General features: G+C 36.9%; 2 protein-coding genes across 2 annotated transcripts; one reads left to right on the plus strand and one right to left on the minus strand.

Annotated features, from left to right (window-relative positions):
• Positions 1-390: 390 nt before the first annotated feature.
• LOC140801599 (DNA replication licensing factor MCM2) lies at positions 391-6,294 on the minus strand. The gene is made up of 18 exons (XM_073156778.1): positions 6,203-6,294; positions 5,875-6,101; positions 5,605-5,783; positions 4,587-4,747; positions 4,297-4,486; positions 3,937-4,156; positions 3,628-3,835; positions 3,324-3,458; positions 3,050-3,241; positions 2,789-2,961; positions 2,518-2,706; positions 2,318-2,434; positions 2,158-2,242; positions 1,920-2,069; positions 1,716-1,841; positions 1,419-1,601; positions 854-1,015; positions 391-768 (listed from the first exon to the last, which is right to left on the minus strand). Exons 1-18 carry the CDS (start codon positions 6,206-6,208, stop codon positions 652-654), a joined length of 2,820 nt encoding a protein of 939 aa, XP_073012879.1. The 5' UTR covers positions 6,209-6,294; the 3' UTR covers positions 391-651.
• Positions 6,295-8,822: 2,528 nt separating this feature from the next.
• On the plus strand, positions 8,823-26,404 carry LOC140801594 (probable bifunctional methylthioribulose-1-phosphate dehydratase/enolase-phosphatase E1 1). The gene is made up of 12 exons (XM_073156770.1): positions 8,823-9,142; positions 9,235-9,371; positions 15,064-15,159; positions 15,954-16,073; positions 16,886-16,975; positions 18,380-18,556; positions 18,798-18,953; positions 23,136-23,285; positions 23,401-23,502; positions 25,086-25,195; positions 25,294-25,412; positions 26,073-26,404. The coding sequence occupies exons 1-12, from the start codon at positions 8,935-8,937 to the stop codon at positions 26,162-26,164; spliced, it is 1,557 nt and encodes a 518-aa protein (XP_073012871.1). The 5' UTR covers positions 8,823-8,934; the 3' UTR covers positions 26,165-26,404.
• Positions 26,405-27,826: the final 1,422 nt, after the last annotated feature.

Consider the following 27,826-nt stretch of genomic DNA (forward strand, 5'->3'; position numbering starts at 1 on the left):
ATGTGATAACTTTTTAGTGGCATTTATAATAGTCATCAAACTAGTCGATGGGAATATGATATTCTAAAGAATGTGAGGGTAAATTTGACATTCTGGGATTTTTTTAATCACATAAAAGTATAAACATTAGAAAATTTTCTGGATTTTCTGGTTTCAGCTCACTCAAGATCTCCTACTCATTACCGCGATTTGCTTTAACAGCTAAATCTGCATGACTAGGCACCTTTTATAGTTTATAGTTCCTTGATGTTCTCTCAAGAAAAAGGAAAAGAAAAGGAATCTATAGTATGTTCAAACAGAAGCTACATTGAGCCATTTCGATCACTGTACAGAACTATGAGTCAAATCTCTTCATATCAGGAACACTCGGCTATGAGAACTAATAAAAACTAGTTCAAAACATTAAGTTGCACACAACTCTAATTATTAGTTCACATGAACATACAAAGTGAAGGGGATAAGAACTACAAAACGGAATTAGATGGAATACATCTTAATTCATCCTACTTTCTTTACAAGATGGATTTAGCTGGGCCAACCAGTATTAAATAGCTTCATAGAAAAGCTAGGTATCCAGATACTGTATGAACTTAACCAAGCACATATAAGGTATATCTCACTTTCGCAAATTAAATAAATGCAACACAGATCTCATGTTGCAACTGGATGTCTGATCACCCCACGTCCTTCGTCCAGAACAAAGCTGCTATTTCTGAAATGAGTGCTAGAGAAGAACGGTCTCAAATCAAAAATTTCATACTCTTGAGCCTGCATCAACCAAAAACCTATCTTAGAGGACTGGGCAGGAAGGTATAATGGCAGCAGTGAACAAGGATAATTTTGTCATTCTAACCTTGGACTGCAGCTCTTCAACTTTTACCTCAACATGGGTGAGGTTTCTGGTTGATCCTGAAACAATTTCTTCAAAATGCAGCGCATCCTTCACAAGGATGCGTAGAAGATGCAGAAGCAACTCGTTGAAGTCCTTTTTGAATGTCATGTATTTCCTGAAGCTCTGCATACAAGATACAGAAATAGAGTCAATTCTCATTGATGGTTCTTGACCTCCTATAAGATTATTGTTAATAAACTCAAAGATATTGACTGTGGAATGGAGTATGGAAGCTCAGTCTGTTCTGTGAAACATATCATGATTGGAATAAGGAACTGGATTTAGTTGAGTGGGTCAACTGATTTGTGTATCACTTCAAATTCTGTGAAGAGGCCCAGGGGCTCAAAATTAAAGGATGCAGAGCTTAATAGAAGGATCCATGAGTTATTGACTCTCATAATAATGCGTGGTGTCACTGATTAAAAGCTGCCTTAACTTCTTTAAAAGCAATTTGATGGGTCGTCCAAAGACTCAACTAAGATCCTGTCTATACTTCATTTTCTAAAGACAGACCATCCAGTCATACCTTTTGTAGTGCTTTCTGGACTCCAAATTTTTGAGTTGAGATGAATGAATCAAGCAAGACACGTATGGCCATGTCAACATCTTCTTGTGACACATAGCCCCGCAAATGCATTCTTGCATGTGCTTCTGACATCCGAATCATTGACTCAATATGCCTTACTGCAATTGGAACTCCTTGACCATGCTGCAGAAATAGTTCAACAATGAGTAGATATAATTGAAGAACAGATATGCTGCTTTTGAAAAGCCAATAATTTTTCATGAAGCGGAGAAAGACAAAGATCACCAAAAGTCTCACCGATGACTCGCGCCGAAGTTCAGCATAAACATGTGTGAGTTTATCCAAGTCAGCATCATGCAATTTGGGGAAGACGTTCAACTTGGCGTACATTATATACTTCTTGAGCATGTCTTGGGAAAGTATCTGATCATGTACTGTATAGTTAGACAATATGGAAGGATAATTTCAGGACACTATCTTGCTTAAGAGACAAATTGACACCTCTGGATCAGCGGGTGCAGCAGAGGTCAGATCATCTTGAGAGTCATTTGCAGCCCTGTCTTCCAAAACAGCCCCCTTTGGTTGAGATCTTGCATGACTATCTACAACAAATCTTGCCAGCATTTCATCTGTAACTGGATCAACAATATCCTGCACTCAAATAAGAAAATTTTGTTATGAATGAAATGAATAGAGACACCATGTCAGATGATTTCAAGTATTTAGAACCAGATTCCACCTTAACGACACAAAGGACATCAAATCGTGATATGATGGGATCAGTCAGTTCCACATTTTGAGAGAATGTCTTTGATGAATCATATCTGATCATATAAGTATGTCAGACTATATGCTTAACCGGTGACTCTATAAGTAACTTCCCAGGGAATTCAATGTACCTTCCTCCTACAGGATTTGCAGCAGCAATGACACTACAGCGGGCCTGGAGAGATGTAACAATTCCTGCCTTTGATATACTGATACTCTGCTGTTCCATGGCTTCATGAATACTGACCCTGCAATTAGTAAAAGCTAATCGAGAGTAAGTGGAAAGCAAATAGGTCCATAGTGAATGATCTTTCAAATAAGAGTATTTAACCTGTCCTGATCATTCATTTTGTCAAATTCATCTATTAAGCAGATTCCTCTGTCTGCTAGAACAAGTGCACCTCCTTCGAGGGTCCATTCCCTTGTCACAGGATCCTTGTGCACTGCTGCCGTGAGTCCAACAGCAGAAGCCCCTTTACCTGTTGTATAAACAGCCCTATGGCCAGTCTTTTCAACATACCTATGAAACAAAAGATAAGAACATTGGTTTATCTCCAGAAAGCAAGTAAATTATCATCTTCCCTGTGTCATGCTGCTCTTACTTGAGGAATTGAGATTTCGCAGTGCCTGGATCACCAAGGAGGAGGCAATTTATATCCCCTCTTAGTCGATGTTTCCCCTTTACATTCTTCTCCTGCCCGCCAAACATGGCAAGGGCAATTGCTGTCTTAATATCTTCATGACCATAGATTGATGGGGCAATAGATTTGATAATCTGTGTTCAGTTTTACATCTTTTAATCAATGCGTGTTTCATTGAAATAATGGAGAACATGAAGCAACAGAAAGTTTTGACCAACAAACCCTTTCTCCAATCCTTGGATCTTTGGACAGCTTCTCAATCTCTGCCTTGTCCTCATCAGTAAGTTTGTATGCAGAGAAGAGGTCCTGTTTTTTTGCGATATGGTTTGCCTCAACTACTGTGGCAAACACAGGAAACCCATTTTTTGTGTTCAATGATAAGTCAAAGTTATTGGTGTATATACCTGTGACCTCCTGAAAAAGGACAAATGGGGCAGTTCATGACTACTAGTTCCAGTACTATGAACTAAAATATATGTTACGTGTGAGAAATTACAATTTCTTCTCCTGGACGAGCACAGTCAATCAGATCATTCAGAAGTATCACTTCCTTGTATCTTGGAAGTCTACCAGCAGGCACAATTCCGGGACTCTCCTGAAGGGTGAGTTTCTGATAGTTCCTGTATATTGTCTGCATCAAGGCATTGTTAGATTGATTATGAAAAGGAATGCTCCTAAATGCATAGTAATGAAATGTGCTGCTTAGACCTTCACCTACATACTATCTGCTATGAAGTTAAAGTCATGGAAACTATTATATTGTCTCTGCTATGCTGAATAAGGAATTGACTGTAACTCACTTGCTCAACATTGATAGTGAATGGTCCTTTGGATTGGCATTCTGGACAAGATCCAACCTTTACTTCTGAGTAAGAGTTCTGGAAGAAAGGGCCAAGAATAGTTCCACATTTGTTGCAATCATACTTGACCTGCTGCAGCTGGGGGAAAACCCCAGAGCGTCGAGTAACAACACCTCCTATACAGATCATTGTGTTCAGATGTATCTGCCTGAGGTGTCCGAAGTATAGATGCATCAAAAGGATATTCACCATGAAGAGAAATAAAATCTCTGAAAAGATCATGATACATATTAAAATTATTGTTGTTACCTGATATTACGTATCTGATCATAAACAGGTAAATTAGTGATGCGGACGTAGATCTTTTGATGAATGTTCTTGTAATTCTTGTGAAAATCAAAAACAACATTCCTTGCAACTTCTTCCATAACTTCAAGCACTGACTGAGGTGCATCAGCAAGCCAGATAGCAATGTTTGGATGAATGTAAATAAATTGCTTGTAATCTATCTCTAAACTACATTTATTAGCTGCACAGAAAGGTAAAAAAAGAAAATCAGAGAAGTGATCAGGATTGCCACAACATATAGAGTGCTACTAAGTTATTATCATATTAAAGAGCCTTCCTTATCTCAAACACAAAAAAGATAGACAGAGAGTTAGGCAATACCAAGGACCATCTCATTAATCAGTCGAACATATTCAAAATCTCCTTGTTCATTCTTGGGGTTCACATATGTAAGCAGAAATTCCTTGAATTTCTTGGCTATAAATCGACGTACTTCATTTCTTGTAACCCACTCTCTCAGTGTTCCTTGGACATGGTACATATTCATCTCAGCTTCATCATCATACTCATCCTATAAAATGTAGGTTGACCAAATTAAGGTGATGTGTATGAGCAGATTCAAACATGCCTTTAACCTCAAAGTTCACCACTCCCAATAAGATAATCATTACCTCATATGGGTCGTCATATGTCTGATCAGTATTTGGTGGAGATCTTCCTGGTGCACCTGACATGGCGGCATCACCATCATCATCACTTCTTGCTCCACTTGGTGGCCTAAAATCAGCTCTATGCCGTTTAGGGCGCCTAAAGTTCATATCCTCATCTGTATCTGCAATCAGACAGCTCACTTGCTATGACTTCCATATGCAAAAGAATGTGAGTCATAGTAACTTACAAAAGATTTAAATGCCAAAACCTTAATCTCAAGAGACAGGAATCTTGATTCCTATGTTATATACTGATAGACACAGTACTAAGAACCTCATCAGACCAACAGTGCATCGGGAAATAAACAAAAGATCAATTGGAAGATACTATAGAAGACAAGATATTACAAGAAGACCATAAGGTATCAGAACATCATTTCTTGTAAAACACACCCAACAAGAAGCAGAGTAACTAAAATCACTAATGCAACAACCCCTAAAAAAAGTTCATGTATTGCAGCTATATCACCAAGAAATTAAGTTACCACTGCAGCTTAAATCTCCCAAAGACCATTCTCTTCTGGCAAGCTTTGGCTTTCCAAGTTAAATTTTTAAAAAAATCAAGATTTTCTATGTCAACAAACTGAAATACTAAAGAATATCTATACTTAAAATGTCAATAAATTGAAATACTAAAGCAAGTCTATATTTTAAATGACAAAATGAAATACTAAAGAAAGTCTATACAATGACCTCATTTAGATGCCAGCAACACTCATCAAATACACAAACAAAATTGTCATCATTGGGTCATTGGGTGAACTCTTTACACAGATTAATTAAAAGAAAGGTAAACATTCATCATATCAGCTGCCTCTTAATCTATCCTCTAAGTTCTTCAAACAAGATTCATTTTTTTAATATCATCACTTTTTTGTTGTCAATTATTCCTTCTTTATAAAATGGTTTCTTCCGCAAGTAACTATCCAACCGTGATCAGATCGAAGTACCATTTTTATAAAAGGGGAAGAACAATTACCCTGATCGTGAAGCAGGCGAGGCAGCTTGCGATCACCGGTGCGTGTATCCCTCGCATCAAGCTCGACCTCCGCGGCTCTTCGATCAGCCATGATCTGATCCAGATCTCTCTCATCCTCCATTGAATCGTCGAGCCCCAGCGACTCGTACTGGTCGTGCTCGTCCATCTGCCGGTAATCACTACCCCAAATTTCCACCACCACATAACATCAGCACAAACACTAAGACGACATACAAAAAGAAAAAGTGCTAGGGTTTCAGTGGTGCTCACTCCAAGTAGTTATCATGGAAAAGATCCTCTCCTTCCTCCTCCTCCTCAGCCCCCATATCGCCGCCGGCGTCGTCGTCTTCCGGGATGACATGGGGATCGACGGCAGCCTCATCGCCATCTTCGGAGAAGGAGTCAGTGGTCCGGCTCGTATTCGGCGGAAGCCTATCTGTGCTGAACCCCGCCGAGGTCGGCGATCCGGGTGTTGATGGAGGGTTCTCTGAATCACCCTAGAGAACAAGAGAGAGAGGGAGAGAGAGAGAGAGTTAAATGGGCAAAATTTGGAGATGAGAGGAGAGAAATGGAAGAGGAAGGGATTTGCGAAGCTTACCGGCATCGATTAGGGTTTTGTTTCTCTTTCTCTTCCTCTTTGCTTTCTCCTCCTCGTTCTTGCCTTCCAAGTGGAGTTCGTGAAACAATATCTGGCTTCTTTTGTTAGGAGAGAGGAGGTGAGGTTTTGGCGGGAAAGTTTGGCGCCATAACTGCCGGGTTCTCGCGCTCTCCTGTGGTGACGAGAGGTAAAGCCTGGGAATATTATGGGCTGGGCCACAAGGTAGGCCCAAGTCCGGCCCAATAACTTGGTCTTATTTTTGTCTATCAGTTATATAAAATATTAAGCATAATTTGAAGTCTAAATTAGATTGATTAATATGTCAATTGAAGTTTGATAGAACCTAAGTATCTCTGTAACTAGAGCTAGAAGGAAGTAGTAATCTCCGGATCTACATGCAATGAGGTATTTTTTACAAAGAGGCGACGTGTTTAGGTGAAAAATAGGCCAGATTAAGTTGGACCCCACTTGCTACGTGACCAAATTCGGATACATATATGATTTTTGTAAAAAGAACTAAATACGAATTTATAATTTTTAGTTTGCTTATTTAAATGATGAATATTAATGTTGTTAATAATGATATGTTTTATATTATTCGTAGAAATTAATTTTACTAGTTTCATATGTATTTGACATGCAAGATTTGTTTTTTAAAACTCTTAATATTTTTGCATTAATTGCCTCTAAATAAAAGGTCACAATTCTTTTAAATTTTGATTCGTATTTATTTAAATCTGATCATCTATCCAAAAATTATTAGTATCCGTTTAATTAAAATATTATTTTAAAATTTATTATTTGTCTAATATCTATATCTAAATTTGCGTCCTAATCAAACATACACTATTGACTTTATTGGCATGTCATATTGACTAGTCTCACTCAGAATTAGAAATGAAATCATCAACCTTGTCTAAATCGCCTCTATTCTACTCGGCTTTGAAGAATATTTCTCATCAATTCCATTTAGACTATTGCATTGTTTTTTCCCATCTAAGGAAAATTGATTCTCTGTTCACTCCATGTCTAACTTTGGGGCTTTTAATTTTTTTTTAAAGGTATTTTTAGTCAAATAAGCTCTTTGGTGTATGAGCAGTTTAACCCTAGTTTATTTTTATTTCTTATTTCTTATTTCTTAAAAAGTTGATGACTTAGGATTTATGTTCTTTTCACATAACTTGACATCAAGACAACTTGATATAATTACTTAAAGAGAAATGGGAATTAAATGGTGTCTTATTGAAAAAAGGGCACTACTGAGATTGCCAATACTCATAAAGCATCAGCACTTTTTAACCATATGAGCATTAGCAGTTTGATATTAAGGTGTGCATGACCAGATATAGATCTTTTTCAGGCTCCATTCAAGCTCCAGCAATACTGGAGCTTCACTTTTAATCAATTCGAGCATAGCTGAGCCTAACACAATTTGCTTGAGTTTCACCCATTTTGACACTCAAATTAATCAAGTTAAATGTGATACTTCTAAGCAGAAATTAATAGTACAAATATAACATAACATAATATATATATATCCCTACAATACAATCTTATTTATTTACATATACAACATTTATAAGGGGAGATAGGAAGTATCTGTTAAGACAATTCAATTATACATAACACTATGTATGCCTTCAAATTATTACACCTTTTTTAATAATTTTTTTATATGAAATTATACACATCTCCAGGTTGCTTCACTTTATTTCTAATGTAATTATATTAATTTAGTGGCAAAATATTAGATGCTATAAAACTCAACATGAGTATAATTTATTCCGACAACAACTAGTGTAGAGAAGAGTTTATGTAAGTATTATAAATTGAACAAAATATAGATGATGAAGTTCATCTGGGCATTGTAATCTATATCTAAAGATAGTTGGGTATGTAAACTTGAAACCATTTTTAAGAAAAATAGATGTATTAAATATTCACTGCGATTATAAAATGCTCTGTTAGCATAAAAAATTGTACAAGAGAATGGCCCAAACCCATGTGTATATATATATATATTGTTTCTTTTAAAAGAAAAAAAAACTACACTACTATATTGATCTAACCGGCACTGATATAAATAGTGCTACTAATGTCAGCAGCTAAAAGAGTAACCAAAGGAGCAGAAAAGGATCCTTCTCAGGTAACACTGAAGCCTATTATTTTATCGGAGTTTGCGAGTCGGTCCATAGACTTATTATCTTCGCAGTAGATATGGTAAACATATAAAAATGGGTAAAAAAAAAAAAATGTTTGCAGTCTTCAATGATTGATGCGAGAGTCCAGGGAGCTGGACGAACGAACATCATTAATGATATTGATGAGAAATAGTGAGTCAATTTCGATTTGAAGGTGGGTGATGCGGCGGGGTTGGATGCATAACTGCATATGAGAGCCTCTCTTAGTCGGAGAGCCTATAGGGGAGTGCAGAATGAAGCCCGTCGCCACAAGGCTCTTTGGGACCCCAATAGCTTTTAAAAGTACAATGGCTTTTGAAAATATATGAGATAAAATAATTTTGAATATAATAAGTACGTAATAATAAAATATATTTAATCCAAAAAATATTTATCACAAGTGCTATGTGCATCCGATCCGTTCCCATACCTCTTGTTCTTATTCCTTAGTCACGGTCCCACAAGTCCCATCCTCGTCTCAGGTACACAAACAGCAAATATAGAAACTTTTTTTTATAAGCTCCAAGCAATCGAGAGCGAGAGATCGAGGTAATGGCGTCCATGGCCGCTGCTTCCATGGTCTCATCTCAGGCGTACTTGGAAGGGAAAGCGGTGCGCGAGACCCGCGCCTTGGTCTCCGACCTCTGCCGCCACTTCTACTCCCAGGGATGGGTTACCGGCACCGGCGGCAGCATCACCATAAAGGTCCACGACGACGCCGTCCCGAAACCCCACCAACTCATCGTCATGTCCCCTTCCGGTCTCCTCCTCTATCTCCTCCTCGTCCTTTGTTTGCTTCTTCAATTGATCGATTGGTATGTTGATTGATGCTTTGAAGTTCCGTCGATCTAGGGGTTCAGAAGGAGCGGATGGTGCCGGAGGACATGTACGTGCTCTCCGGGGCCGGCGCCGTGCTCTCAGTGCCGTCGCCGAAGCCCTACCCGAATAAGCCCCCGAAGTGTACTGATTGTGCCCCTCTCTTTATGAAGGCAATCCCTTTCTCTTGTTGTTTTTAGTGAAATTATATTTTCCTTTTTTCTCTTTTGCTATTTTTAGGTCTTCATTGGACTTCTCTGCTGTGCCAAACGCAAAATAGGTGATGGAAGCGGAAACAAAACCTTTACCTCCAAATGTAACCAATGGAATAGTAACGGCAAAATCAAACAATTTGGAAAAAACTATGATATAGTGCTAATAGTGATGGAATAGCAATAAATAATTTATAATCACGTATACATCCTAATGCAAGTAATCTTTAGAATAGAAATAATAGAGATAATAGAGAGAGAGACAAGATTTACATGGTTCAGTAATGTGCTTGCATTCACGGCGGAGCAATCGTCCTTTATAATGCAAATCTCTAATTACAAAGAGTTCCTCAATTCTAATCTTTCTCAATACAATGGTGACTAGCTCTCTTGATATTTCTCTTAAGCATAAAAGTCCTAAAATCCCCTCTTCAAAATTTATAGGGCTGATTTAAGATGGGAAAATCTTGCGGGCCGTTCAAACGCCCGTAGGCCTGTTTGAACGGCTCTGAAATTCAATGCAGAAGAGTGTTTGAACGCTTGTGGGGCTATTCGAATGCCTGCAGAGTGCAAATTCCCTCGGATTTTTGCGTTTGAACGCCTTCAGGGCCCGTTCGAACGCATCCGGCGCAGCAAGATGGAATGCTTGATTTGAGCCAAACTTCAACAATTCTCCACCTTGGCGAAAATCTCAAGACTTTAACAAATTACTCTTCACCACTGCAAAGTGACCGAAAACTCTCAAAACGCACCGCCTGCAAATTCGCATCCTAAGATGCCAAATTCAAAGTTAGTTAAATGTGAGTGACATTGATCAAATCCAAACAACGTTGGAACTTGATCTTTGTCACTACTTTCGTTAACATATCTACATAATTATTTGTAGCCCCAATCTTACAAAGGGAAATATCTCCTTCCAAGATTGCCCTCATAAAATCAAATTGGACATTGATGTGTTTTGTCCTAGTATGATGAACTTGGTTCTTCACCAAACAAATTGCAATTTGACTATCACAATGTACCTCCGCTTGCTCTTGGTATACGCCCAAGTCATCCATCAAGTCGATCAACCAAATAGCCTCCTTTATAGCCTCTGTCCTGTCATATACTCAGCTTTTGTGGTAGATAAGGCAACTGTTGACTGCAAAGTATAACCCCAACACACCGGCCATCTAGCAAGTGTGAATACATATCCTGTGGTAGATTTGTGCTTGTCCAAATCACCTGCATAGTTCGAATCCACATATCCAATAAGATGTAGACCAAGTTTATTATTTTTCACAAATTTCAGTCCAATTTTCGAAGTACTATGAATATATCTCAAAATCCACTTCACCGCCTGCTAATGCTCTTTTTCCCGAGTATGCATGACAATACTGATGGCTTGTGAAATATTTGGTCTCAGGCTTCTAACTGCGCTTGCATATGGTACCTCGGACATGAAATCTCTCTCAACATCTGTACTCAGTGATATAATTGCACTAAGTCTAAAATGAAGTGCCAATGATGTACTCACTGATTTTGTTTTGCTATTAATACCAAACCGCTGTAATACTTTCTTCAAATGCTGCTCCTATGTCAAGCATACTGTTCTTTTTCTTCTATCTTCTGATTTTCATGACGAGTATTTTCTTAGTTTCTCCTAGATCATTTTTTTCAAATTCTTTATACATTTGGAGCTTCCATTTATTAATCTCCATCTTGCTCTTAGATGCTATCAATATATCATCAACATATAAGAGCAAGTAGATAAATAATTAATCTTGAAGATTTCTAAAATAGACATAGTGGTCATGGTGGATTCTCTTGTATTTTTGCCTACGTATAAACTGATTAAAACATTTATATCATTGCCTTGGAGATTGCTTTAGGCCATGTAAGGACTTCTTTAATTTGCAAACCAAATTTTCTTTCCTATTGACTTTGAATCCTTTTGGCTGGGTCATATAAATGTCCTCCTCCAAATCACCATGTAAAAATGCGGTCTTTGCGCCCATTTGAGTTAACTATATATCAAATTGAGCTATCAAAGCTAGTAAAATTCGAATGGACGAATGTTTTACTACTGGAGAAAACACTTAATTATAATCAATTCCCTTCTTTTGTGCATATCACAATCTAGCTTTGAATCTAACTCCGCCTCTCGATTGAGGATCTTCCTTCATAGTATATATCCATTTGCATTTAATTGCTCTCTTCCCTTTAGGGAGCTCCACCAAATTTTAAGTCTTTTTCTTATCAAGAGCTTTCATGTCATCATTCATTGCCACTTTCCAATTTGCCCTTTCGGTATTCCTTATGGCCTCTTTGAAGGTAGTGAGAAAGTCTTCATCAAACATTGAAAGTGCATAGGCTCATCTGTTTTTGGCTTCAAAGTGTCATTCTCTTGCAAATTTTATTCTTCTTCTCCATTTACCTCTTCTGAAGATATATCTTGTAGTGGACTCGAATCTGCCTCAAACTCCACCTATTGTGGAACATCTCCAGCACTGTCCTCAATCATGCTATCTGACTCTTGACTCTGCTTTAGCATGGATGATTCATCAAATGTAATATCCATGCTGATAATCAATTTCTTCAATTCCAGCCTTCAAACTTGAAATCCCTTTACACCAGTGCTAAAGCTCAAGAAAATGCCCTTTTTGGCTCTATGATCTAACTTGCTCTCTCTGACATGGTAGTATGCAGGACAACAAAAAATATGTAAGGAATTATAATCTGAAACTGGTTTGCCAGACCATGCCTCCAATGGGCTCTTCCCATTCTTTGCAGATAAAGGTAGGCGGTTGATGAGTTGACATGCATAAATTCACGGCATCAGCCCAAAACTCCTTGCCCAAGCCAGCATTGGACAATATGCACCGCACCTTCTCTAGTAAGGTATGGTTTAGATGCTCAGCCACGCTATTTTGTTGAGGCGTTTCTCTAACAGTGAAGTGCCGTTCAATTTCTTCTATTTTTCATAACTTTATAAAAGGATCCGATGTGTATTCTCCACCGTTATCTAATTGGAGCTTCTTTATCTTCTTGTTAGTTTGATTTTCAATCATCTTTTTTCAATTCTGAAATATTTTTAGCACTTGATGCTTATGATGCATAGTGTACACCCAAGACCTTCTAGAATAGTCATCTACAAAGGTCACAAACTAATGCTTTTCGTCTAAGAAAGCTTTTCGGGTAGGTCTCCAAACATCTGTATAAATATAATCCAAGATACCCTTGGTTCGATAAACTCTTGTAGCAAACTTGACCCTTGTTTGCTTGTCCAAAACACAGTGTTTACAAACTTCTAATTTGAGAGTCTTCACACCCTTTAACAATCTTTGACTTGACAAGCCTTGCAATGCTTTCTTGCCTGGATGACCTAACCTCATGTGCCATAATCTAGTAGTGTTAGCCGCATCAACCGAATTGCTTGAAGCTGCAGCTACACTCCCAATATCTGTAGATTCATAGAAGAAGTACATATTTCTTCTTCTTATACTCTTCATTATAACTAATGCTTAAGGAAACTTTTAATACTCCACCTCTCAAAGTAATGGTGAAACCCTTTGATTCCAAAACACCAAGAGAAATGAGGTTCTTCAATTCTGGTGCGTACCGAACTTTAGTTAGTTCTTTCACGGACCCATCAAGTAGCTTTAAGCGGATGGTGCCAATGCTTTCAGCTTTACACGGGCTATCATTGCCCATAAATACTACACCTGAAATTTTATCAAAGGTGAAAAACCAATTCCGGTTGGGACACATAGTATATGCACTCAGAATCCAATCCACTTGTCCGTGTCACAAGCAAGAGCCGAGTCTATCAGGGCATTCTCTGAATTCTCATCATCTGAATGTGCCACATTTCTCTTTTGAGGTTTCTTGTCCTTGTTCTTCAATACGGGGCAATCCTTCTTCCAATGCCCTTTATTTCAGCAATAAGAGCATTGGTTTTTTGCAATCATTTTTCTATCTTAAGATGCACTCCTTGATTTTGAGAAAGATTTACCTTTCTTCACAAATTTCCAATTTTCCGATCTACCCCTCATCGTCAAAGCATCTGATGATGACTCATGAGTAGCTTATCCAATTTTCGATACTCGTTGTTAATAAGTGTATTTGCAACATCATCGTAATGTATAGAGTCCTTTCCGTATAGTAAGGTAGTAGTGAGATGGTCCTAGGTATTTGACAAAGAGCTTAAAAGTACCAATGCTTTGTCTTCATCTGAAATCTCCACATTCAAATATTGCAAATCCGCAGGTAGTTTGTTGAAGGAGTTCAAATGCTCAGCCATAAGTGTTCCAATCTTGTACTGAAATATGAAAAACTACTTCAAATAGAGCTAGTTTTCAATGCTCTTGGGTATGAATATGTCCTCAAGTTTATTCCACAAGTTCTTCACTGATTTTTTCTTCATTATAAAATACTTTTGATATTTTGCTAAACAAAGCCGAATGGTGCTATATGCTTGCCGGTTCATCTTCTCCTATTCCTTTTTTGATACTTCTTTAGGCTTCTTTTCCAAGGTGATGTCTAGTTCTTGTTGGAACAAGATGTCTATCACTTCACATTGCCACATTCCAAAGTTATTGGTGCCATTAAACTTTTCTACTTCAAATTTTGCATTTGAGACATTTTTTTCCGATTTGGATGATTCCGATATTTTAACAAAATTTCCCAAATTCACACTATTCCTAAATCCAATAGCCTAGATTTGAAACCTTGAAGCTTTGATACCAATTGTTGTGCCAAACGCCAAATGGGTGATGAAAGCGGAAGCAAAACCTTCACCCCCAAATGTAACCAATGGAATAGTAATGGCAAAACTAAACAATTTGGGAAAAACTCTGATATGATGCTAATAGTGATGGAATAGCAATAAACAACTTCTAATCATATATTAGACACCCTAATGCAAGTAATCTCAAGAATAAAAGCAATAGAGACAATAAACAGAGAGAGAAGGTTTACGTGGTTTAGCGATGTGCCTACATCCACGAGCGGAGCAATCTTTTTTCATTATGCAAATCTCCAATTACAAAGAGTTTCTCATCTCTAATCTCCCTCAATACAATGATGGCCAGTTCTCTTAATGTTTCTCTTAAGTATAAAAGCCCCTATTCATAATTTATAGGGCTGACTTAAGATGGGAAAATCCCGCGGACCGTTTGAACGCCCTTACCCCGCGGACCGTTCGAACGCCCGTAAGCCCATTCGAACGGCCCCGGAATTCAAAGCTGGAACGTAGAAGAGCGTTCGAACGCCTGCAGAGCACAAATTCTCTTGAGTTTCTTTGTTCGAACGCCCCCAGGGCTCGTCCGAACGCATCCGGCATAGCAAGATGGAACGTTTGATTTGAGTGAAACTTCAACATTCTCTATCGTTTTAAGTTGTATCCTTTAGTGAAAATGCCTGCAGAGCGCAAATTCTCTCGAGTTTCTTTGTTCGAACGCCCCCAGGGCTCGTCCGAACGCATTCGGTATAGCAAGATGGAACGTTTGATTTGAGTGAAACTTCAACATTCTCTATCGTTTTAAGTTGTATCCTTTAGTGAAAATGAACAAAGATGCAATTTTGATAAGAGTTTCTGTAATATCTTATAAGCATTTATACTATTTTTGTTGTACAAGCTTGCTGTTACCTTTTCTTTCAATGGGTTTTGTAGGCTTATCAAACGCGTAATGCTGGGGCTGTTATTCACAGTCATGGGATGGAGTCTTGTATTGTAACCATGATCCATCCCTTTTCGAAGGAGTTCAGGGTAATGTTTTCATTATATATATAAATGAAAAGTTATAAGGCAGCTCTTTGTTCTGTAGCTTAAATTGAGTATTTAGCATGAGTTCTCATGATAGTGAATATTGATTGTTTTGTGCATAGTAAACCTGTCTTTTGTTGTCACAAGCCAGCTCTTTGTTCTTGGACCCTCAAGTCCCCAACTTATGTTTTTGGAATCTATAACTCCTATGCATCATTTCTATTATATATATATATTCGGCTTCGCTTGCCTTAGTTTCTCGGTCAAGACACTGTAAGATACTAAGATCAGTTCCGACCTTATTCTTAGATGACCTAGGGCATTGCCTTCTACTAGGGTTTCCTAGTAGAAGGGAGGCCTCAAAGCTTGTGTCGAAGTATTTATTGTTTAGAAGAACTGGCCATGTCTGCCTTATTCAACTATTCATACATATATTTCCTGTTCCAACAAGGAAAGAGACAATAAAGCTTTCTTATTGAACATGGTGGAGGAGATTAGGAAGGCCTACCATACTGCAATCCAACAATTTCAAACTTCAAACATCATTTCTCCTTCCTATTCTCTTTCTGCAAATTTTTGGCAATATAATCTTATACATGGTTGTGAATTTGTAATATCTCTGTATCTTAGATATAGTTTTTGCATTGTCACCTTTATACATATATTTTCTGGTCAAAATTTCTTCTTATATACTTAACTAAACCAAAAGTCACAAACTATCTAATCTGTTTGTTTTCATATCATATCCATCTTTATTTCAGCTATTGAGTGCATTTTATTATTTTTAATTTTCTTAGATAACTCATATGGAGATGATTAAAGGAATTCAAGGACATGGTTACCACGACGAGCTGGTAGTTCCAATAATTGAGAATACTCCTTATGAGTCCGAGCTAACAGATTCTCTTAGTGAAGCGGTACGTTATCATCTTCTAATATGTTATCTTTGTACACAGTCTGAACTGCAACTTGTCTATAGTTTCTTCTTCAAATCTGTTTATGATGGACTTCCCTGATAGATTTGGAGTCATGCATCCTTTTATAGTTTTTTGGGTTTTTCAACAACTGTAGTACATCAATTCAAAGACTTCTGGGGAATTTGTCGCCTGAAATATATTGTCTAAGCTGTTAAGTTTATATATATATATATATTATTGCCTACACGTAATTTGCTGTATGCTGCTGATTATTGCCAGTGATAGAGGAGCATGCCATGACATCAGATGTCATGTTTGATGTTCTACTTGATGAGACATTATGGCAGGGCACAATTTCTGTGTCAATGACTGATGAACCCACTTAGTACAAATTTAGTGCTTCTGTTTAGTAGCTATGGCAGAGTATTAATCTTACAAAAGCTACAATTAACAAACAGATCTGTCTCATTTCCCCTTTTTTATACTCTTCCAAATATGTACGGCATTCACATGTAAATTGTGCATCCATATAGATTATAGAACATTATGATAATTGTGAATTAACTAACAAGGAAATATCACTTATCAGCAGTTGAATGAGTTCTTGTGTATCATGTCATGGCTTGACGTTGAGTAGAAGTTTCCTACCACCGAAGAAAATAGAAAGCTATAATAAATCATGCAGGGAACATTTTTTTTACTCATCATGCCTAAAGAATTAAAAGCAATCTATGATACTCTATTAATGACAGTGTTAATTATTGAATATCATTTGGATATCTTTGGTGATTTTTCTGAGGTAACACTTACAGATGGCAGCATACCCAAAAGCAACTGCAGTGCTTGTGCGGAACCATGGAATTTATGTATGGGGTGACACTTGGATCAGTGCGAAGACACAGGTTTGTTTTATTTTCTGTGAATGTGAATAATTGCTGCTAAATTAAATATTTGTGCTTCTTGCATGTTCTGCTGACTTATAGATCTCTATTGTACTGTAAATTTCACTCCTTCATACCAATCATGATTTGTTCGACTTACCTCTGTAATTTCTTTTCTTAGTTTGATTATTTATTTTCGTGTATTTGCTTGGTTAACTGGTTTGTTTTGCTGTTACTGCCCTTTTACTCGTCTCCTTTTCTTGTTTTCTTGAAGATGAGGTCATTCATGATCGTTTCTCTTCAAGGGAGCAATTACATGGCCTTCTTTTTTCCTTTTTTATTTTTGCTTTTATGTGCATTCTATAGAACTTTGTTGCTGTCTTGTTGGCAAACTGCAATATCTGATTAATTGGAGATTGATTATTTAGGTCTAGGCCGCAGAATGCCATATTTTGGAATCAAACTGCTTTTTAAAATGAACACTCTACGGAAATAATAATGGCCCAGATCTAGCTCACGCTATTTAAAGTGCCATACTAATCTTTACTTTTAGCATTTACAGTGACTAATTTGTTGTTGGTAGTTGGTACCTCTGTTGATTTTAATAATCTTCTTGCTTTCAGCTGTTGGAAGCAAATAGCAAGAAATATAGTATCTAGGATTCAGTACCTAAGACACTAAGCCTAAAAGGTAACTTTGTATCTTCAAATTCAATTTCGTAAGACTTGCATTTATTGGTAAAATCTTATAGATTGAAGAAATTTGGGTTGAAACATATTGGGCTAAACTTGTCTTTTATCTATATCCGAATTATGTTTTACATTGTTTTTAGTTTTTGAAGGTTAGAATGCAACATTCAGCTGGTTGGTGAGGAAGAACTTTCCTCCCCAAGATGCAAACTTAGGGGAAGCAGGAGTTCTACTTCTGAAATCATATTATGATTATGCTGATAATTAGCAATGGCGAGCTGCTAATAAATATTATAACCTTATACCTGCAGTTGATGGAAAATGCAATTCCTATTATTTATGTTGCGTTAGTTTAAATTCCATTTAGTATAGTTTCTTTTCGGGTCCATTTGTTCTTTTTTTCCAAAGTTTATAAAAAACCACTATATGCTCGCCTGATCATCTCTCTTTACAAAATTTACAATACAAATTTGATTGAGAGAAGTTTAATAGTTTTCCTAGTGGCTTGCAGTGGAGTACTTGTTTCTTTCCAGTAGCTTGCTAAAATGTTATTTAGTCATTATCAACAAATTTTTTTTTTAAATTTACAGATGGAAGCAATTTTCTGTGTTGCAAGCTTTACATTTTCTATTATGTTCTTCTACTTCTTCTAACAGATGTTTGGTTTTATTAATTGTTTGTCTGCTATAATAGAGCACACATATGATGTTATTCTTGCTTCTGATGCAAATTTTAGGCTGAGTGCTATCATTATCTTTTTGATGCTGCCATCAAGCTCTATCAATTGGGCATTGACTGGACTACTGCAAGCCATGGTCCTATAAGCACTGGAAAAGAGTTACAAGGCAAAGATCGTCTTAGTGCTGTGAGAGCGGGGCTTCAAAATGGCAATCATATCCTTGAACCATCAAGAGTCAGTTCCTTATTTTAGATCTTGCTTGCATATTTCAGTCTGTGGGTTGGTCAGTTCCTTGTTTTAGATCTTGCCTGCATATTTCAGTCTGTGGGTTGGTTTGGGTGTTTTTTCTGTGCATTAGGGATGTGCCTGTCTGAGCATGTGTGTGCTTCGATCTATTTCGTCAACTACATTATATCTTCTGTTCATTTTCATATATTTCACTTACCTTCAAATAACTACTTTGGATGCTCTGCAGAAATGTATTGTTCTTGACATTGAAGGAACAACAACTCCAATATCATTTGTTACAGATGTTCTTTTCCCCTATGCTCGTGATAATGTGCGGAAACATTTGACTTCCACATATGATAGTGAGGAAACCAAAGATGATGTTAAGTTATTGCGTGCCCAAGTAAGTTTTTGATGCCTTACAATTTTCCAAAATTTCATATTGATATCTTGGATAATTAGAATGACTGGTCCGAGCTAATACATTAGGTGTATGGTCTAAATGTCATTCAATCTCTCACGAGCTTATTCACTATACTTGGCGATGTATTTATGTAAATGCAAAGGATTTTCACTTTTTCAGAACTTTTTGGTTTCCTTGAAATCTGTGCTACCTTTACAAGCTGCAGCTTTGGTATGATAGCGAATATGTTCTGTTGAATGACAATGAACATGATTATTCAATAACATTCTTGATTTCTGATCACTGATAATATAGTATGCTCATTCTCTTCACTTGAATGGTAGGAGATGGATGTAATAACCTTCTCCTATTCTTTATTTTCCAAGTTAGTGTATACTACACCCATTATTTTAGTCAAGCAAGATTGCGCACAAGACAACTGAAGGATGAGACTAACGATGGTCGTGCCGACGACATACTTGTCACGACCCGAAATAAGAATCATGATCGGCCATGCATCTCAATATGCTTGAGATACACGAAGCTTTAATAATACTTTCTACGAGTACGATAACAAATAAATAAATAAAATGAAAAATTGCTTTATTAAATTTCATACTAATTGCAATAAACATAAAATAATATTATTATTTTTGAGTCTCTAACGAAATAAATAAAGCTTCTAATCTAAAGCATAAAATCCAAAAGAGCGGAAAAGTAAATAGGTGAATCCTAAGTGGAAGTGGAGTCCGGGTACATCTCGCTCAGTCGCTCCGCTGACTATTACCTGAGATAGATAAATAAAAAAAAAAAAAGAGAATCCATGAGCCAACAACTATAGCTCAGTGAGTGGAATCTACTCGAAAACGAAATAAATTTTAAATCATATTAATGCTGAATAAAATTAAACTATAAGCAATAATATCCATAACAATATGCAATATGCATGCTATTTAAATAATAACAATGATAATAATAGAGAGAGTCACAACTTGTAACCTTGCACGGTTTCAACATATTAACATCTTTTCAATATTTATATTGTCATATGTCTCAATGAGTCTAAATCCTGTGGATCTACATCAACTAGAAGTCACCTCGAGATGACGCTCGGGACTTTTCTTCATAGCTGATCCGGTTAGGGTCATTAGATGGTATCATCATGTGATCAACACACTCTGTCTTTTCTTCATAGAAAATTTTTCATTCATCCTAGGTCTGTTTCCTAATCCCGCCAGAGTCACCTAAGAAAGTCACCGCAGTGATCTGATTTAGGACTTTCCCCTGGATTTTCAGATAGACTTGAGTCACCACAGAAAATCGCAAGCGATTTATACCGGGACTGTTCTCTAAGTTGTACCAATACTAGTCTCACTTTTCTTTTCACTAAATTTAATATTTGCACAAAGTATGGTGATGCACTGAATATAATGATGAAATGCACACAGAAAATATAACAATTAAATTTTGCGCATAAGGGTGAAATAAATAATTTGCACACAAAAAATTTACTTGGTTTGACAGGTATGAAATATAATAAAATAAATATGTAAGTGAAACCACTCACCTGAGTCTAGGCAAGACAACCGAAACCTCAAATCTCTAGCTCACGTACTAAAAATCACCACCAACGAGTCGTATGGTGGTCTTTGATTGCTCCGGCGACGCTTCGACGATCCGATTCCACAGCGACGACTCGACGGTGAAGAAAAAAAGAAAATGAAGGAGGGGAAGAAGAGAGGAGAGGGAGGGGGCTGAGGGGATTAAGGGGAGAAAGAGAGGATTAGGGTTTTAATTTATAAATTAAGAAAAATTCAGATCTAATCCGATCCGGATTAGGCGCGATTTCTCTCTGCGCCTCGTCGCGTGCCGGAGAGGAAGAGGGGAGGGGCTGCACGTGCACCCTCCTCTCTCAACCCCTAATTAATTTTTTTTCTTCTAATTCTGACAATACTGACGCGTGGCACGAGGGGTGCCGCACGACACCCCTCTTAGCAATGATCTGCTTGTCGCCGACCTCGTCGTCGAGCTTTCCCTTGCTGCCGACCTCGTTGTCACTATCGTTTGCGGTATCGAAGCTTGTCGATGGAGGCACCGATCGACCGACGTGGATGCCCTAGCTCTCGAGAAGGAAGATGACCTCGGGCGGGTGAATAAAAATGTAAGTTTCGGATCCGGATCGGTGGCGATGGCGATGACAACGACGAGGTCGAAGATAAAGGTAAGTGGCCTCTTTTTCTCTCCCTCTCTTGCAGCACGGCCGTGCCGTGCCTGTGGCACGGCCATCCACAGATGAGATGTCTCCAAAGAATTGATAGAGTTTCATGATTGGTTATCAACCTGACCTCAACTCTCTAGAGGTCATTGTCTTCATGGCTTAAGTAAATTGACTTGCGATGAAACTTAGTTATGTACAGTACCAGTTGCAATTTCATTTCTTATTTGGGACCCTGGAGAAGTCCCTTAAGGCAGGGGATTAGCTTAGATGATGATGGAAGATTAAAACTTTGGTTAATGCTTTGGCTTCATCTTCATGGCCTGTATGAGCCAGTATGAGCCAAGGTTGTCAAGAGAAGTTAGATATGACAGTTCTAAGATTTTGATGAAACTTATAACCCTCCAAGGCCCACATTACCAAGATGTCAAGAGAAACTCTATCTTAGAACTAGCCAATGGATAGGCATAATAATTTTATGATTTTGATGAAATTAATAATATTCTGAAAGGTGCAATGACATGTGTCAAATGCAATAGTTTCAACTGCATAAATGTAAAATAAGGGAGTTTATCAAACATCACCATTTTGCATTCAGAACTCGTCCATATCTGATATATATAAATATTAATTAATTAGTATTTTAATTAAAGGACTAAAGGTATATCAAATATTAAGTAATCTAATTTTATTATCTTTTTTAAAAAGATGTTATCATCTAAGTTGCAGATGCTGTCTAGAATGCAAATAAGTTGCTGTGAACATGGTTTATCAATTAAGGTATATCAAATATTAAGGTGTTATATTTTAGGAGATAAAAAATTTATTAAAGAAAAATCACCATTTTAGATGGAGACTTGTTGGTCAGTAAACCATAACTTTTGTCTTCGTTCCTCCTCATTATATGAGGATTAACCAGTGAACATGGTTTTCTTCGGTATGATATTCTTGAGACCCAAACTAGACCCTTTTTTGTTTATTTGTCTTGTAGTTTCAAGATACAAACTACTTTATAAAAGTTTTTCTCAAGATTCTTGGCATATCTACTAAGTGAAATGGAATTTCTCAAGAACATGAGAGAATATAATTCTGAACTTTGAGAAGTGCTTCGTAGCTAAGGCAACACCATTAATATGGTGTTGTTTTGAACTTTTGATGGGATTATCACAACTTAGTTACTTTAACTAGATCTTTTTTATTAGAATATAAAATATAAAAACTACCGTTTTCTTATAACTTAAGTTTTTATAGTAGTTGGTGACTTATCATAATATTCGAGTAGAGGTCTTAATTTCAAATCATGTCAGACTCATCTGTCATTTAAAATATACAACCTCTACTCATTTAAATCAAGTCAAATTCTTGGGTCTATTAAAATATCCCAACTCAAAAGCGAGTTATTGTTAGAAAATAAAAAATAAGAACCACCATTCTCTAATAGCTTAAAGCTTTTTGAGTAATTATGTTCTTGATATATTTAAGCTATGTAAGTGCTGAATGCTATGATTCGTTTTAGCAAATAGATCCTTACGCCAACTGGTTATCACAAAATCAGGATTTAGAAGCATTATGTTGAAAAAAAGTGGTGTCTTAATTTGTATCTCTTGCAATTTGAAAATAGAATTAGACAATCTTGGTAGGCTTGCGAGAATATGCCTTTTATAATTGTACGTGCATGCTATTTGATTGTGTTGTCAATATGATGACTATTTTCCTGTCATAGATTCCTTTAATGGCCTATACTCTTCTCCTGTTCATGCCACCTAAACCTTGTCAGGTTTAGCATTCTAGAGCCCAGCATTTTTTTCCCCATTTTCTAGTTTGGTCACAATTCCGCATCAAAAGGACCCTTTAATAGGTCTTACTTTATGCCTTATGACCTGAGATTGATGGCCTACATATGTCTAAATTGTATATTTGACTTATATTCGTGCAACAGTTAACATTTGAGAACAATGTTCTGACAGGTCGAGGATGACTTGAAACAAGGGGTTGTGGGGGCTGTACCAATTCCACCTGATGGTGCTGGAAAGGAGGAAGTCATTGATTCCCTAGTAGCTAATATTGAAGCAATGATAAAAGCAGACAGAAAGATTACCTCTCTTAAACAATTACAGGTAGTATAATTGGTTCTACTTTTATCATTAAGTGCATGTGCGTATGAGCCAAGTGCACAATTATTGCCACCAGAATGATGACTTTGTTGTTTCTTGTCTGCTTCCTTACATGCAGGGGCATATATGGAGAACTGGATATGAAAACAAAGAACTGCAGGGAATTGTTTATGAGGATGTTCCTGAGGCTCTTAAGAAGTGGCATGCTAATGACATAAAGGTCATTTATTTAATTGTTTTATTGAAAAATATTCATGAAGCAGTCAAATAAATTTCGTGCTAGTTTGAGATTTTAAAACTTGAAATTTAAAGTATTTTCACTTTATTAAATATCCTAAACTGCAATTTTCTCTCAACCTTCCATACAAAAATATGTAATTCATATTAGTTCTGTTCCATGATTTCTACAATCAGATACTATAACTTCTAACTTGTTTTTGAATGCTACATGGCAAATTCATGGGAAAATTAGTTCTCAGAGCATTTCAGTAGACATCATCAATCAACCGTAACAGGTCTATTTGTATCTAAGTTTCTTCTTATATGACTTATGCATGCCTCTCACCTTTCAGGTGATACAGGTTTATGTGCACTTCCTTATTAATTGTAGAGACTGCTTATCGATGGCTTTGCTGGTTGCATGTCTATGTCATTATATTGCAAGCAATAACTACTTGAGCTCTGATTGTATACAAACCCTTTCTCCTCTGGCGTCCCTTAGAAAGACACTGCATCCAATGTCTCCTACCAAGTCAACCCATCCAACCCAAATAGTCAGTAACCAGTCAAAACCAGCTATCATAGCATAAGATGTATATTCAATAAATTGGCCATATGCCTTCTAATTTATCAGCTATTAGGACTTAGATTAGTAAACCAAAGTCTGTAGAATCAGGCAATGACTTACAAACAGACTAATGATACCTAAATTTCCTGTCAAAGACTCAGGAATTGAAACCCTCGTAGCGTTCATGCTATAAGATACATTAGTAGTTTCCTGTTAACAGTTTGTCCTGCTAGAAATTCCTTTTGTTATTCCAAACTCATCCGAACACAATGGATTAGCACAAACTGATTTATTTGAACTACAATCTTTCGATCCATTATCAGAATGAGTCTAAGCTGTACTATACTGCGTACACGCATGTGCGTATAGGGGTGTAAACGAGCCACGCCTGAGTGAGCCGGCTTCGGCTCAGGTTTAGCTCGAAATTAGTTTCGAGCCTTAGAATTGGGCTCAGGCTCGGCTCAACTCAACTTGAGCGGAGCTCGAGCCGGGCCAGACCGAGCTCGAGCCTGAAATGAGTCTATTATTAAGTCTCATTCAAGTCGAGCCAGACCAAGCCAAATCGAGCCCAAGCCGAGCCAAAGAAGAAGAAGAAGAAGAAGAAGAAGAAGAAGGAGGAGGAGGAGGCGGGCTGGCGGGGCATTGCGGCGGCTTACCGCTGCCGAAGGAGGAGGCGGCAGCCACGGCACTGCTACTGCAGGAGGAGGAGGGCTTCCGTGGCTGCCTTCTCACCACCGTCGGGTCGCACCCGAACAATAATATTCCAGAGGGAAATGCACCTAAGATCAAATATTTTGAGCCGGCTTCCGTGGAAAATTCAGATTATTTTTAATGCTGCGATCACAATAAAAACATAAATTTTGAGGCTTCTTGCTTTATAATTGATATTATCTTCGTCGCAGTTGTTGAAACGATTTTTAGTGCCATTCTATTCATTTATTCGTCTTCGCTGGTATTACCTTAGATGCCCACTTCAATATATTTCAGTGAAAATAATTGAAATGATAAACATACAGGTTTATATTTATTCAAGTGGTAGCAGAGAGGCCCAGAGACTCATATTTGGAAATACTCCTTTTGGGGACCTGAGGAAGTACCTATGTGGATATTTTGATACAACAGTGGGGTAGGTTTCTGTTATGTTATTTATGAAGTATTATTCTTGTAATGTCTAATAACGTATCTTCAAACTTAAGAAAATCTATTTTCCTGCTCAATATGTAGGAACAAAAGAGAAGCAAAGAGTTACTTTGAAATCTCACAATCAGTGGGGGTGGACAAACCATCTCAAATCTTGTTTGTAACTGATGTCTTTCAAGAAGCTGTGGCTGCAAAGGCTGCAGGTAAGTTAATTAGGTTTCAATTGTACATTCCTTTAGCAAATCTTTTGTTGCTAGCTAAGAACAACTTCTTACAAATTTGGCAATTTGATCTCTCATGTTTTGTTTGAATGTACTAGTTAAAATTTTCCTCTCTGAGAAATATAAAAAAAATTCATTTTTAAATTTCAATATGTATAATATGTCGGAATTCTCTTTTACATGCTTGTTTTTAGTTCTTACTTGCATATGACCTGCTAGAGGATGAAGACACCAAACAGAGATACCATTTCAATTACCATCTTTAACTGACCACCTAGAGTTCTGTATTACTACAATACTACTCTATCTCAGGGTTCATTTGTAGCATCACTTTTCTTAGTTTTGGTTCTCTATCTCTTGTGCAAAAGCAATATAGTCTAGTCTCTGTGCAAGACTCGTTCGATTAATCCAAGAAAATATTGAATAATTATTCGGTTTGCATTTGACATTATTCCCTTTTATTATAATTAGCTCTCAACTGAAGAAAGACAAAGTAGGCACATGTTCTTGTAAGATCATTTTAAAATCAAAATAGGTGCTGCAAGTTATCTTATATTATTTTTCTAATGTTTCTGTGATTTAGTTTTACTTATGTAAGCCCATTCATATTCTTGTAAAACAAGTTTCCTATCATTTTTCCAGGTCTTGAGGTACTAATCTCCGTCCGCCCTGGAAATGCACCTCTTCCTGAAAACCACGGATTCAAGACAGTTAGCTCTTTTGCCGAAATCTAAATTAGTGTAAGCTGTATAATTTTCGACATGGCTTATTGTCCATGGGTGTAATTACTGGAAATGAAACCAGTTGTGACAAACTGTGCATCTACTGAATATATACCTATTGTTGCAAATTATGGGGGCACTTTTGCTAAACGAAATAGTGCTCATATGTACAATTATCTATTATCAAGTCCTCTCAAACTTGTAATATTGTTATTATTGTAGAAGTTATAGATGGACAATTTGCAGCAAAAAGCCATTTAGTTTTTTAATTGGCAGAAGGACCCTCTATTATCGAATTGCAAATTCAGATTTTTTTATTGATTTAAACTAATTTAACATTTCTCTAACCCAATCAAACCATTTAATTTCGATGCGCATATTGTTAAAAATTAGAGCGTATTTTTTGCATAATTTTTTGTATAAGCGATGTATATAAATTATATAGGTGATACATGAAGTTTTTTTAAAATCTCGATGCGCACATCGTTGAAAATTACATCGTACATTTTGTATAAGTGATGCGTATATATTACATAGTGCTGATTGATGCTTTTTTTTTTCAAAAATCTCGATATGTATATTGTTGAAAATTAGAGCGTACATTTTGCATAGGCGATGCGTATGAATTACATTAGTGATGCGTGCTGTTTTTTTTTAAATCTCGATGTGTATATTGTTAAAAATTAGAGCATACATTTTATATAAGTAATACGTATAAATTACATAGGTGATGCGTTGTGTTTTTTTTTTAAATTAAAGTATATCTTTTGCATAGACAATGCATATAAACTACATAAATGATGTGTGATTTTTTTTTTGAAATCTCGAGACACAGTTTAAAATTAGAGTGTATATTTTGGCATATGCGATGTGTATAAATTACATAGTTGATGCATGACATTTTTTATGATACAATAATCTTTTTGGGATTTGTTAGGGCTAAATCAGTAAAAAAAAGTCTGAAATTGTAGTTAAAAGATTTTTCTTTTTTTCTGCAAATGACCTATTATAGACTCACCAAAATAAAATAAAATAAAATAAAATAAAATAAAAGAAGTTAATGACAAATAAGAAGAACTTGCAAGTAACAAATATATAGTCACATTAATCAAACTAGATATTGTGATAAGTAAGTTGTATTCAAAAGAATCTCCATAATTAGTGAAATATCAGCTTCAAACATTGAGTTTACTTCACATTGTTGAGAAGCACTGCCAGGAGGGCTAGAGAAGAGAACAGAATCCCTCTGTGCAATCTTACCTTCAATCCACAGGGAGAAGTGAGAAAGACCACGTTATCGATCGTTGGGCCGCAGCTCGTGCCATCTTTCGTCTGACTGCCTTTATGGCTGATAAAACCAAAGGATGTAGCTGGATTGAAGGTGGATACAGAATCTGGGTCTGCCTTGAAGTTCAGTGAGAAATTGTGTGCAGATCCACTGCCTTTGCTATGAAAAGTGAAGTTTTGAGTTAATTGATCCTGCATAGCCTACTAAAATAAATTCTCCAGTGCATGAATTATTAGCATCTCCTGCGACAAATGCCAAATGATACGTTGGACCTTCTCACAATATGAGCTTCATTTCAATCCTGGCGAAGTCGGAGATGAGCTCGATCGCAGCATTACCTTCAAGAACATAGAACTGCTTAGCATCTATGTAATTCACTATGCATG

The sequence above is a fragment of the Typha latifolia genome, chromosome 15 (genome assembly GCF_019914945.1).
Source record: "Typha latifolia isolate L0001 chromosome 15, TyphaL0001v2, whole genome shotgun sequence".
NCBI lineage: Eukaryota > Viridiplantae > Streptophyta > Magnoliopsida > Poales > Typhaceae > Typha > Typha latifolia.